The sequence below is a fragment of the Corvus brachyrhynchos genome, unplaced genomic scaffold (assembly GCF_000691975.1).
Source record: "Corvus brachyrhynchos isolate BGI_N302 unplaced genomic scaffold, ASM69197v1 scaffold424, whole genome shotgun sequence".
Classification (NCBI taxonomy): Eukaryota; Metazoa; Chordata; class Aves; order Passeriformes; family Corvidae; genus Corvus; species Corvus brachyrhynchos.
Genome location: NW_008237953.1, coordinates 274,486 through 288,647, shown reverse-complemented (window position 1 = coordinate 288,647; position 14,162 = coordinate 274,486). Strand labels below are relative to the sequence as shown.

At 37.5% G+C, this 14,162-nt stretch overlaps 1 protein-coding gene across 3 annotated transcripts in view; it reads left to right on the top strand.

Annotated features, from left to right (window-relative positions):
• The window catches only part of SLC35D2 (solute carrier family 35 member D2), a 19,938-nt gene extending 5,782 nt beyond the window's left edge, over window positions 1–14,156 (top strand). Inside the window, exons 3-11 of one of the 3 annotated variants that reach the window (XM_017733341.1) lie at window positions 1,610–1,677; window positions 4,055–4,126; window positions 6,076–6,144; window positions 7,168–7,270; window positions 7,819–7,911; window positions 10,263–10,330; window positions 11,061–11,139; window positions 12,912–12,994; window positions 13,612–14,156. In XM_017733341.1, the coding sequence (XP_017588830.1) occupies window positions 1,610–1,677; window positions 4,055–4,126; window positions 6,076–6,144; window positions 7,168–7,270; window positions 7,819–7,911; window positions 10,263–10,330; window positions 11,061–11,139; window positions 12,912–12,994; window positions 13,612–13,714 (738 nt within the window). In that variant the 3' untranslated portion in view covers window positions 13,715–14,156. The remainder of the gene's footprint in view (window positions 1–1,609; window positions 1,678–4,054; window positions 4,127–6,075; window positions 6,145–7,167; window positions 7,271–7,818; window positions 7,912–10,262; window positions 10,331–11,060; window positions 11,140–12,911; window positions 12,995–13,611) is intronic. The other 2 variants (XM_017733342.1, XM_017733343.1) reach the window with 2 other exon arrangements.
• The last annotated feature ends 6 nt before the right edge of the window (window positions 14,157–14,162 follow it).

Below are 14,162 nucleotides of genomic sequence, written 5' to 3'. Positions count from 1 at the left end.
TTCAGTCTATAGATTAAATGAACCAAAATGTTTTAAAAAAAAACCTGTAGATGAGACAGTGCATTACAAAATTTTTGCAAACTTATGTTGACAGGCTGAATATTTATTGTTACTTATACTCCTGCTTTCTTTCTTTCTAAATTTGGCCAAACCGGTACAAATTTAGTGGCAACCAACTGCGTGGCTCGAAGGAAAGTGAAAAAACCTGTAGTAATTACAATTTGGTTTGAATTTACTTATTCTGTGTTGGGGTAAAGTAGTCACCATGCTGGTTGAGTTCATAATGTCTCTCTGGCTCGATGTACTCATGTCTTTCTGGTCCTTAGGTTTCATTGAGGTACTGGTGTTTTTTTGGTCCCTAAGGTTGTTTGCCTATCCACAGCTTGCTCCAATCTTGTCCCTGATATGTAAATTTTACAGAGAAGGGAGACAAATCAGGATTTCTATCGTGCTGTGCTCGGTGATAATGATTTATAAGAAGTAAACAGTAATGAGTATTTTGGACCAAACCACTACAAGTCCTGTTTACTTTTACTGTGACTTTCACTTAAAAGTTAGCTTCAGTTGACTATCAGTTAGCTTTCATTTCACCTTTCTTCTCTCTTGCTGTAAAAAAAGGCAGAATTTTTAACATAGATAAAACACCCCATTCCTCTGTATGCTTTTCCAGCAGACAAAGTTTTAAGAATGCATAGCCTTCGACAAACACAAACCTGAAGTGTCCCTGTGTAGGAACAAGAGCAACTATTACACATTCGGATAGAGGTTCTGTTACGTCTTCTGCCATTTCAGCCCCTCTTGACTGATAGTGAGTGGGACCAAATGTACACACTGCCTTTGTCCCCATTGATTACTTCGGTTGGTTTAAATCTTCTACAAATTCCAACCTTACCCATTCTGTGATACTGTAATTTTTTCTGTCAGAAGAAAATTAATGGCTTTGAATTGCAGCTGATTATTGTAGGGATCCATGGCTTCTCATACATTTTCTTAAGGCTCTGAAGTTCTGTTATTGTTTCTCTGTATTGTGTTATGGACCATATGTTTCTGTCCAAGCCAGTCTCTTTTATAGAAGTAAAGTTTAATTTACTCATAAATACTTACCTTTCCTTTCTAGTATCTCACATAATTTTTTTTGTTAGATCTAAAATGTTGCAATTTCCGGCTATACGAATATATGTAGAGTACGTAGAAAAGCACAGCATACAGTTTATTAATTTTTTTATTCCATCTCTTCACTTGCTTATTTAGCTACTGTTACTAATATTACTTTTATACCTAAAATTAAATGTTAAAATGGGTATTAATATGAGGATTATAGTAACTATAATAAAACTGATTAACATTTACTCTAAATGGATTCTAAATCTCATTAGTGGTAGATTGCAACTCTTTTAATTACATCAGGGAAGTTGTGGTCATGAGCAGTCACATAAATGGGAGCTGCATATGAGTTAGCAGCATAGTTACATTATTTTCCTCTTTAAAAAAACCCTCTTTCTTGCTAAAAGTACATCTGATATTACACGTACCAAATTCTGTCAAGTAAAGTTTCTCGAAAGTACTTCTAAACATAATAATCTGAGTTGTGCTTTTAATTTTATCACAGTTGTTTCCTCTGCCTCTGATTTATGTTGGAAACCACTTAAGTGGATTATCAAGTACCAGCAAACTCAGGTACAGTAAATAGAAGTTATAAGTAGACTGTTTGGATTTTACCCTTTTCTCTTGTGGGGTAAAGAAGAAACACTACAGAAGGTCATTGTCTAGAGTCTTAAATTCATGTGGTGTCTGTCTGCCTGTCTATCTAAACCCCTGGTACTGTTATGAAATTTTTACCTAAACATTTGATCTCTTTACAAGTTGTCTGCTTCCTTTAAGGAGAGCTTAGCCAGGGCTGTACTGACATAAAATCACTATACTCCTATGTGGCCATGAAAGTGCTTTCACTTGTGCTTCATGCCTAAGCGTCCAGCTTTTCCTGGGTGTCCTAACCAGAGAGTTGGAAAACTGTAAGATGTTTCTGAAGGAAGAAGCACAAGGAAAATATTTGTACCACAATGTCATGGCAGGTACTTAGGAATCACCAAGAGATGAAAAAACTGCTGTGTAGTGGGGTGGTGGTGGTGGCTGAGCCCTGCTGAGCGCCAAAAGCAGGTTGTCAGGGAGCACTGCTGAACAGTGCCTTGACTCCCATGTGCCTGTAAGCGTAGATCCATAAGAGTTGTTTCCATGCCAGTGCTAAAAACGTGTAAGTAATGTAGGCGTGCTGTAATAGAATGAATGACTGTATTTTCTGTGAAAGAGGAGCACAGAAGCATGATGGCTGCACCAGCACTGGAGGATACAGCCCTACTGTTGTGGTGGCTTTTTTGTCATTGCAGGTTCCTGAGGGTTTGGTACTAAGCTAAACCAAAACAGAATTTTGCAGGTTTGTGTGCATTTCATAACTATGAGACAGATGCTAGGAAAGAAAATAGAATAACAGAATCATAGAATTGTCAAGGTTGGAAAACACCTTTAAAATCATCTAGTCCAACCATCAACCCAGCATTACCACTGTAACCCTGGACCAGTGACCTCATCACCCAGTGCCAGATCCAAACACCCTCAGGGATGGTGACTCCACCACCTCTATGGACAGCCCACTCTAATGCCTGACCACCCTAACAGTGAAAATTATTTTCTAATATCTAGTCTGAATCTCCCCTGTCTCAGCTGAAGGCCATTTGCTATGGTGATCTCACTACAGCACAGTAGAAGAGACCTGCCCTCACCTCACTACACCCTTCTTCCAGGGAGTTGTAGAGAATGATGAGTGATGCGGTCCCCCAATGTATTACTTTTAATTTGTTAACATTTCTTTTTATTTATAGAATTTATGTTCTCTAGCTATGAACACTAGATGCCTGATTCTGCAACTCTTTGTTGAATGTGTTCACTATTTCCACTGAAATAGACATAAAGATTTAGGTGGTACTCTCCTCAGCTATTGTGAATATGAAAATAATTTCAAAACTGTGAAAGTTGGCTTTTTCTTTCCCTTTTCTCTGACTGTAAATTTAAATGTTTTGTAGGGTACATGAACCTTCTTCCTCTCCTGTGGCTGGTGTACCTCTTTTAGATTTACTAGTTGAAACTAATTTTTATAACAGAAGCTTAAAAATGCCTGCAGTGTTTCTGCCACTAACATTTTGTTACATTGCCTTTTGTTAAAATATATGATACTTGTTTACATTATGGAATTCTCCACCTTGTTTGGGTTGTCTGGAAGGCGTAGATGATCCTATGCATAAATTCAAAATGCCTGTTGTAAAGTTATTAAACATTTTGTTAGGAATTGTATCATTTATTAATGCAATTGCTAATAGCTATCTTAAGCAGGGGATTAATTGGTCCATATGGCCATGCTGTCACATTTCCAAAGTGTCAGATGAAAGTGTTTCTCACCCAGAAGGGTTTCCAACTGCATTACTTCATGAAGATCAACAACATGTTGCTCAAAAGTAGCATTTTGTTTGGTAGTTGCAGCTGGTCCCACCTTTCATGTTTCTTGTGTTTCCTCTAATTTTTTGGTCATGGATTAATTTTACTTTTTTCAAAGTACAGCTTGTTTACTAAGCATGTTTTCTTTGTATTTTATTTCTGTTACATGTTTTCAGAGACAGGTTTATTGCCTCTTAAGTTTACAATAGAAATAGTTTTTATTTAACTCTGCTTGGGGATTTTGAAGAAAGAATTATTTCATCAGGGTTATGCTAGGTAGAAAATACCTATTATATTCCATTTCAGTAAAGCAGAGTGACCTTCAGAACATAGCCAGTTGCACTGGTTTACAAATTGGCAAAGCTTGTTATCCTTCAATGATTTGGTTGTCTAATGTGCATCTAATGTCAGACTGAATTTTATATATGTGCTAAGTGACTTGGTATTTGGTTTGGTTTCTTATTGATGGACTGAATGTTCCATCCCCTGGTTAGTAAAATAAGAATTGGAATATAAGAATGCTGTTAATCTGATACTCTGCTTGGATTTTATTTTGTTTTTTTGACAGTTTGCCGATGTTTACAGTGCTCAGGAAGTTTACCATTCCACTTACTTTACTGCTGGAAATCATCATACTTGGGTGATCTTTTTTGTTTGTTTTTTTTTCTTTTTTTCATTTAAGATACCTTTATTTTAGATCATATTAAATGGGTTACTTATGTCATCTCATCAGAATAGTGAATGAGTGATTTTTACTTACAAATAGAGAAAAGCAAAGTGATTTTATGTATCTTTTTTGAAGGCATAGATATATACATTTTAGTGAAGAGGAAAAATATCAGCCTGACTTAATTTTCACTAGAAAAATTCTTTCTCTAGACTGTTGCACGGGTTTCAGGTCAGCAGACACAACTCAGACACTTTCAGTGGTTATGTTTGTGTCTTACCTTGGAGGCTTCGAAACTGCAAGCTGCTTTAAACAGACAGATCCTTATGTCTCCAAACAGTGCTGATAGCATGGCAGTCTGCTTATGTAGAGTAGCTGTCTGGGTCAAGTCTGAAAACATACCAAGTTAATGAAGCAAAAGAGTATCTACCAGTTGTTGAATCAGAGAATTCCGTACTTACAGACACCCATGTTATTTTTCATGAGAAAGTAAGGAGGATATGCTAGCTGCTCAGGGTCTCTCGTTTCAACTGTACTGAGTTGGAGGAACAGGAGTACAAATACATCATACTTTGTCTAGAACTTCACAGTTCTATCCACATGGCTGGTACTGGACAAGATGAACTCACGAGGAGAAAACCAGCTTGCTAAAGCTGAACCCAGGCAATACGAGAGTGATGGTCGGGGGAAAGCTTTCAAAAACCCCCAAGTAAACTGTCATCTCCTTTTGGCTGAAGCAGCATTTAGTTGATCAATGTGATTCATATTTGGGGATGCTCTGGAATTATTTTGTAATTTTAAGTTCTCCCAGTGAAAGCAAAACTAGCTGTCTTCTGTTGGACTGAGGACTCCCACAGGCAAGTGAGAAAAAAATGTGAGTCTGTGAGATTATCATACGTGCTCAGCTGGAGAACGGCACTGTGGGCTATGAGTGCAAGCAGCATCCTAACCAAAGGAAAGCTTGGGAGCAGAATGCTGTATTGGTACAGATTGACACAGTGTATTTTCTCAGGGCTGACAGTGGAAGGACTCTAGAAAGTCTGTGCAGGCTTACGTCAGGATTTTCTAAACAGTTAAGGTTTGGGTTGTTCCTCTTGAGAGTCATTATGATCAAAGCCTAATTTATCTAGAGTCTGCTTAGTTCTTTATTGTTGGGACAGTGGTCCACAGATGTGCTCTTTTACACACACGATTTCTCCAAGAGCATTTCTTCAGAGAGTTGTGCATTTTGTTTTGATGGATCTTCTATCTCAGTCTATCTTGACAGAATAAGGTCCAGGGGAATATCTGTAAGGCATATTGCAGTATTGTGCAAAAAATGAGTACTTAAGATACTTCCAAGTAAAGTAGTGTAGATATAAAAACCAGGATAGTTTTACAGTATGCTTTTCATTACTCTGTGGCAACACTGATGTAGTAGTGAAGAGTGTTATAAGCACCATGTTTTCCCTTTCAAGTACAAAGTTTCAGTTGGAGTTCAAAATAAGTATCTATTTGAAAATAATCCAGAGAGTGTACTGTGTGGCATCTTCCTCAACAAAGGTGATACGAAAAACTGCGTGAGAGATGTACAGTGATTTTCCTTTATTGGACTGCTGGAAGACACTGTATTATGTCTATCATGGATATCAAGACACATTAAATTAGTTTGGTTCAGTGCTGTTACTTTAAACCTTTGATCTTTACTTATATAATTGTCTAGTAACAGAGTGCTCCCAGTGCTTTTCCAATCTCCGTTCTCAGGGCCAATGTCTGACAGTGTGGCACGTGGGCAATCACGTTGTTTCTGTAAGGTTATCAAGACTTTGCCCTCCTGTTAAATGTTCTGTGATTATTAATTGCTTTGAAACTTTTCAGGCAGACAGCCATTTAATCTCCCCTTCAAATAATAAAAATTTGAACTGTTTAATTTTTGCCTGCAGGAAGCGGTATCCACTGAATATTATAGTCAGCGTATTTGCCATCATTCTTGGGGCTTTCATAGCTGCTGGGTAAGGTTTTAATTTTCTATACAAAGCTGTATTATGAGGGGAGGGACAGCAGGAGGATTTTTTCTTTGTTTAGTTCCAAGTAAACCTAAGGTGAGATCAGTTACTCTGGATAAAGTTGATTTGGAAAATCTCTGTAGTGACATCACTGGGAGGTGCAGGTATACAAAGGAAAAAATCCAATTCATGCTGGCAGTCTTTGTGTGTGTCTTTTTCCACCTCTAGGTTTTCCATGTTTGCAGGATAGTGAGTGAAGCAAGTTAAAACTGTGTGAGGAATGCTGCTTTTATTTCATGGTAAAAGTGTATTTTAATAATCTTTGAAAAGTGTATTTTTGATTGTCAAATATGGAGTTAGGCATTGTCTGTTTTTTTAATCACAAAAAAACCACACTTTTTTTTTTTAATAAGTTCCATTGTGAGATAAGGTTCACAAAGTACTCGTATGCTGTTGTCCTCTGTTTTCTGTTTGAACATTCCTTTACCTAACTGGAAAGGTAATGTTTTGTTTGTTTGTTTCCTGGCTTTGCTATGAACAAGGGAAAATAATTTCAATGTGATGTGACCCTGATAGAGCCATGTCCTATTAAATGAATTAGTCCATATCTATGAGGTAACTAGTCAAAATAGAAAGGATGACAACATGTCTGGTCTGACTGTAAAAACCACTTAGATTTTATTCCCTAGGTATTTTTTGTAGTAAAAGAAATAGGTAAGTATAGTCAGTTATAATTGGACTGGTTGTCAGGGTTGCAATGGGTGAAATTCTTCTCTGAATGAAAACCGAACATTTCCTGCCACTTTCACACTGAGTACTAGGAACTCTCTGATGTCTAATTTGTGATGGTCCTGTGACTGAGAAATGTAAAGTACTTTGACTTACAAAGAAAGCTTGAAGCAGAACCTGTGACTGGCTGGAGTTCACAGGATTTGCATATCCTCATTTGCAATATTCATCTAGGTAAGAAAGGTAATGCAATGCATTGCATATTTTTTGCTTATTTGCAATATAGTATTTCTTTCCCAGGTCTGATCTGTCTTTCAATCTGGAGGGCTATATCTTTGTGTTGCTAAACGATATCTTCACAGCAGCAAATGGAGTTTATACAAAGCAGAAAATTGATCCAAAGGTAACTGAGGAGTGATTAGATTGAATTTAGCATTATGACAATATAATAACAGTGGACTACTTATTATATGACTTTTATGTACTTACCATTATGAACTAATAAATAACTTTGTTTACTTTCACATTTCAGTTGATATATGCATTCTTGATACAGAACAGCCAGGGGAAGAATTCTTTTTCCTGTTATGTGTTTTCATGGTTGATTTGCAGTAGAGGGACTGGGTGATTCCTTGGCCAGGCAGAGACTTACGTGAAGTCAACACAAAGCACTTTTAGACCCGTGCTTCTGGAAGTTCCTGGTGTTGTATAGAAAGTGTCCAAGGTGTAACAGAGTAGTAATACTCTGTTGTGTGCACAAAGTGACTGAAGTGGAAATTCAGCTTAGTATGAAATACTGAATCCAAGGATTGCAAGGTTGTATTTTAAATTGAGATGTGTTATATTCTGTTTACTCACTGACAGTAATGTCAGGAGAATTGCCAGAGTAATATGTACTGTTTTGCTCCCAAATGGCTTTTAATGCCAAACATCATGTTTCATTTCTCACAGGAGTTGGGAAAATATGGTGTCCTGTTCTATAATGCTTGTTTCATGGTGATTCCAACAGTTATTATTAGCTTTTCTACTGGAGACTTTCAGCAGGTAAGTAGCAATAGTGCATATCTCAGACTAATAATGTTATTTTGTTAAGGTTTCATTTGGTCAGTGGGTTGGGCTTCTTGTTTGTGTCTAAAGAGGTAATCCTACCTCCATGTTAGTGATGAGTATTTGAAAAGTGTGAGTTGGACTTGCCCTTCACAGGTAAGAGCTTGTGATTATTCACTTAAGGGGAAGCTGAATTTGTGTGACAGTCCTTATTTGACTCTTTGTCTATGAACTAACGTATGTCTGGAGGCCCCCAGCTAGAACAATTGGTTGAGAATCCAGCTGCTCTGTGTGATTTGCCACATGCTCTAAAATGAGATTGCAAGTATACAGACAATTTGCAGTCCTCCTCTCATTCTGATGTCCAGGACAGATTTCTGTTTAGTCTCAGTCTAGTTTGGTAACCTACGTTTTGCATTCTCATAGAATGAGAGCAAGATTCTCCCCAGGTAATCCTAGTACAGTGTTGTAGGCAGTATGTCCTGATACATAAAGTATCAGACCAGAAGGTTTTCCTGGCTCCCTCACATACTTGCTGAGGTGCCTTTTTCTTAATAGTAAAATGAGTCTAGTCACTCATATTTCTTTCTAGAAAAGCGTGGCATTCGCCACTGAAAATTCTTTGCAGGATGTAATAAATCATTGCAATGTTCTTTGTTGTATGTTGTTGTGCCTTGAACTCACATGAGTTTGTCATTTTGTTCTTAGAATTCTGCTTTAAGCAGAAAAATTATGATTCCTTGAAAGTGGTGGAAACAGGTCTGGTGTGAATGTGAAATCTCTTTGTGACATCAGTCCAGCATGACCTTGTGCCAGTTTAGGAAAATGCAGCAGCTGCCCATATTGGAAAAGGGGCCCAAGTTTGTATATCTGTAAGGTTTCAACTGCTTTTCCAGTGCAGAGGGTTGGAGACATTTTGGGAGACTTGGTCAGAGAAGTTTACCTTGTTGCTAGGTTTAGTTCATGGGAAAAATAAAGAGTGTGTTGTGCCCACTGGCTGATTTGCTGCAAACAACTTAATGCTCAATTACCTGAAAAGAATAAGTATTTATTAGAGAAATACATTGTGCTTGCTGTGCATCATGCTGGTTTGGTCACTTAACAATAGAAGTCCTATTAAATGATGCAGATAACTAGTGTCAGTGTGACACACAGAAATCAAATAGCAGAGAAAACAGAGAAATGGAAAAATACCAATGATGAGTCAGGAAATGATTGTAGATAACCCTTGTACTTAGCAGATTTTCAGACCAGTTTTTACCCTGGCGGAGTGTCTTGCCTTGACCTATCACAGCATGTCTTTTGCTGTGAAGTCAAAACATCAGTACCAAGTCTATGTGATAGGGACATGCGGACATGCTTCTGCTCCCCTAGCTACTTCTGTAATCTTGTAGAGATTGCCGTTTGTAAGTGAATGTCCCACTTACTCCTGGAATTTCTCCTTCACCAGCTGGCTCACTGTGAGGACAGAAAAGCATGATGTCATGTAAGAGGAAGGAAGCCCCAGAATGGCTCTCTGTTATATTCTGCAGGTTTTTGTTGCACGCCAGCACAATTATAGCAGGGCAGAGCTGCTCAAGTTCCCTCTTACCTATTACCTCAAATGGTGAAGGCTCAGCATGGACTATTATTCTATTATTCTATGGCCTTTATTCTGTTTCTCAGGGATGTGTTCAGCCTTAGCTGAATTTAGTGCTTATGTAGTGAGTGTAAAGTAACCAGATTAAAATGAGGCATATCTGGGAGTTACTAGAGATGTAAAATAATCTGTGACATATTTCTTAGTGACTGTTTGTGTGGCACTCTGTGTTTGTTTGCTGCACTTCCCTAGGGAGGAGTCTTCAAAGTGATGATTGAGCCTTTTCATTGACCTGCGTTGTGGAGAGACCTTAGTAATACTCAAAAATGCAGGCTTGGGCCTTTAAAGCAGCTCATGAACATATCTGTGGTATAGAATAGATTTAGAGGAAATTATTTATGTATTTGCTGTTTCCGTCTGTCTCATATCACCACTATTTATTATGTGTTATTATTCATTGTGTTAGTATCTGTCAGTAAATACCAAACCAGCTTTCTGTGTTGCATTTATGTTCATTGCTTACAGCATGCACTTGTGTATCTGCACTGCTCTACATGTTACATGTGTCTAGGTATCATGGGTGCTGTCATTCTGTTGTCTCTCGAGTTAGATGCATTAAACTCTTTCCAGTAGTAATATAAATGGTTCATAATTTTGGTAAGAATTAAACATATTTTGTGAATTTACATATTTTCATATGAAGTATATTTTATATGTGTTTACAGTTGATTATATAGCACATAATTCTCTTTCTCTCTTTTTTTAATAGGCAACACATTTCCAGCACTGGACAAATTTTTTCTTTGTCTTTCAATTTATTCTTTCCTGCTTGTTGGGGTAAGGACACAGGGAAATCAAGCAGGATGTTTTCACGACAGTGTTTCAAATTGCAAATCTCAAATGTAAGACTCACTAGTAAATTATGTTAAAGTCCAAAGAAAATGGTTTTCCCCCAGGGTTATGTCTTGACTTTTAATTATTTCTAATGGTGTAAATAACCACTCAGTGCTATCTGTGTTTTTGACCTCACAGTGCAGTGCTGAACAACATGACATTTAGCTTTATGTTTTCTGTACTGTCTCTTCTGATCATCTAACTTTTTGCAGTTAATAGCATGTAAGTCTTTGAGTATAGGAACTGTTTCAGTGTGTTTATCCTTTAAAGCAGCTGGAAAAATGTGGGACACTTAAAAGTAATGAAATAATGCTTTGTTCCTGTTGAAACTGCAGAGACAAAGGAAGAATGAGTTGCATCATGTTCTTATCTTCCACGTGTCACAACCAAGGGGTCAAACAAACTTCAAATACTGACATATAAAAAGCACAGAGAAAAGGGATGACTCTGCTAGAGCTCAAGTAGCACATTTTAACATATATTTTGAATATCCTCTATGTGCACATCATTAACTTAAAATAGAGATTCACAGAAATTATTCTTTTAGGGTTTGAAACAGGTGGGATTATAGATCCCAGGAAAGTATTGATCCAGAAAATGTTGAACATCTCAAAGTGTTGCTAAACTTCCGGGGTCCCTGGGAGGAATTTATAAAATTTTCTCCTTTATTTAGGTTTCTCTTGATGTATTCTACTGTCCTGTGCAGTCATTACAACTCTGCGCTCACAACAACAGTAGTTGGTGCCATCAAGGTGAGTTATGGAGTAGAAGAGGGAAATAAAAATGCTCAGATAGACTGGGAAGATCATTGGCTTAGCAGCGGTCTTGATTGTACTTTGAGATGGAAACTCAAAATGAGGGCTAATACTCAGACACTGCTTGTGCCAACCAAGGTCACACCGCAAAGTGACCCTGTTCTCTTGCACTGAAGGTCAGGTATGCTCTAGAAAGCATTCTTTGTATTGATCTTTATTTCTCCTACCAGAGAAACTCAAACCACTTTAATTAAAAGATGTACATTTAGCCACATTTCATCAGGTAGTATCCCCTGCCTCTGTTTATTAGGTTATTGTGTGTTAGTCAAGATGCCCTGATGCAAATCCAGGTGAACTGATAGGGACTAACCTGCTTTTACTTTGGGCTGAACTAATTTCCCTTGCAGCTGATACACAGGGCTTTCATAGGTACAGAATAACGACTAAGCTGAAGTACAGAGTGTGCTTTATGGTTAAGTACCTCAGCCTCTGTTTGAGCACTTGTGTTCTAGCTGAAGGGACTGTTTCATTTTGGTTTGTACAAATTCTGGTCAATTTGATCAACACCAAAACATGCATGTCTTAAAAACTGAACCCTGTGTTCTTACAGTCTGTTTTCTTTAACCCAGTTTAATCTAAAACCGTGCATCTTGCTTTTATTGATGAGGACTGCATGTCTGGGAACATCCCTTACTGCTCACGCACTTTTTTTGTAGGCCAGTTTGGAGAGAAACACAGAACTGTAAAGCTGAAAGAGCTTTAGTAAAAGATAAAACTTATGCAGCTGTGGGCAAAACACTTTCAGAATTCAAACTAGCTTAGGCACAGGAATAACAGTCCTGAAAGTGCTCCCTTCCATGACTAAGGAAAACAATGCCTTTAGCATAACAAAATCTGCAAAAGAAGCATGGTACTTCTCTTTTTAGTTTTTTGAAAACTGCAAGATTAATCTAGTTTTCATTCTGTGGCCCTGAAAGTGTTCTTTTAAATTTTATATGTCTGCATCAAACCATTAAGTCAGAGCAAGACTATTTCTACTTTCTAAGCTGTAATAGTCTTTGACACACTCTGGGCCGCTTTAAAGTTGACTAGCAGTTTATGATGCAGCAGTTTCCAGTAGAGAAAGCAGAGACTGATGTCATTGTCCAGGCTAGCTGCTAAAACATTTGAAAGCAACAAAGTGTTGGTAAACTTTTACACGCTTTGCAGCTTTCTGTCTGTCTTTAGGGGACAATTTTTCCAAAACTTGATTGGGGTGGGTGAGAGGTAGAATCTTTAAACTGTTCCTGTCTTGAACCTGTACCAAGTGATTTCAGTGCATATTTAGTTGGAAAAGTAAGAAGATAACCCTTTTAAGGTAATAATGAAGTAATTTTACGTAACTTTAAGGCATCCTTTTTATGCTGGAGAACCCAAACCTCAGTTTTAAGGAATGGGATCTGAATTCCGAAGATGATAAAGAAATAAATTTCAAAAGGTGACCTTAGCTTCATTTTACCTAATATCAAATAGCTAATTTTTTTCCCAGAAATTCACTCATCACTCTCAGTGCATTGTATGCATTTAGAAAACATACTGATTTTATTATTCTTTTCATTGTTATGTTATCCATAAGGCTGACATCCCATGAAATTAATTTAAAGGCTGATTTTAGAGTGGTCAGCAACACAGTATAGCTATTTCCTTAGAAAAGTGAATTAGTTGGTATCACTTGTATTCATGGAGATGAAGTCTGACTAAATAAATGCATGACTTTTGTTTCCTTTCAGAATATATCCATTGCTTACATCGGAATGTTGATTGGTGGAGATTACATATTCTCCATGTTAAACTTTGTAGGGCTAAATATTTGGTAAGTGAAACTTGAATAGCCTTTATTTATTAAAGCTGTCAAATTCTTAGTGAGCTCTAGTTTTATGTTTCATTGATTTGACTCATTTGGGTGATGCTGTTTTGAAACTACTGGCCTGAAGAAGCACTCCCTCAGGATGTAAAGTTCATTACAGTTATGACATTAGTTATATCTTTTCATGTCCGTTTTCAGGTATTAACTCCTACTGTGGTGGGGCCTAATTGTAGAAATATGCCTGCAGTTTTACTGGGTGGAATTGAATTGGTTCTTTTTTCTTTTGTTATGAGCAGCATTCCTGAGCTGCAAGGCTTCCAAGTAAAAGCCAAGTGTGGTGTGGGAAGTGAGAACACTGACTGAATGAGTTGTACCCATTGAAAATAAGTTCTAACTTGTGAGTTGTTACTTTCTGTGCTTGGATGATCTGTTACATCCATGTGTGTGAATCTTGGTAACTGATCTTTGCTCGGAGCTGCTTTCTCAGATGGTTTGCATAGCTCTCAGGCACTCCTAGTTTATGATAGCTAGTGTTCTTTAGCCCTTTGGAAGAAAAGGTGTGTACCTATTAAGTGACATATGTAACATCAGATATCTGTGACACCACTGTTCATTTTCTTTAGTATGGCAGGAGGACTGAGATACTCATTTTTTTCATTAAGAGGAAACAGCAAGCCTGCACAACCTGGGGATGAAGAGAATGCACTTCCAGTGTCCAAGAGTTAGACAAAATGCCTGCCTTGAAAGAGACTGAAGATAAAAGTTTGTTTAGCATGGCCAAGACCTTAAATAAGTATATGCTGGAACATATTTGGAACAACAAAAAATATCTACCTCATTTGTCACAAACATGCACACAATTCACTGACACAGAAATATTCTTGTACACCATGTTCTTTACATGTAAACTAGTTTGATTCCAGCTTTTTTTTTTTTTTTACACTGCAAGCCATTTTATAGGAAGGAATGCTGTGAGCAAATCTCAAGTTGTAAATTTCTGCATTTACCAGTACTTGGTGCTGTTTCAACAAGACCTGTTTGAGTTCTGTTTCAGTGACTGCCTGTAGTTTCTTGAGGCAAAACTCCCTGTAAAGATCATGAGGCTTGATTCACCTTTGCCTTATGCCATATGCAATCCTTGATATCAGTGAAGAGATGAAAGATCCTAGCGGTT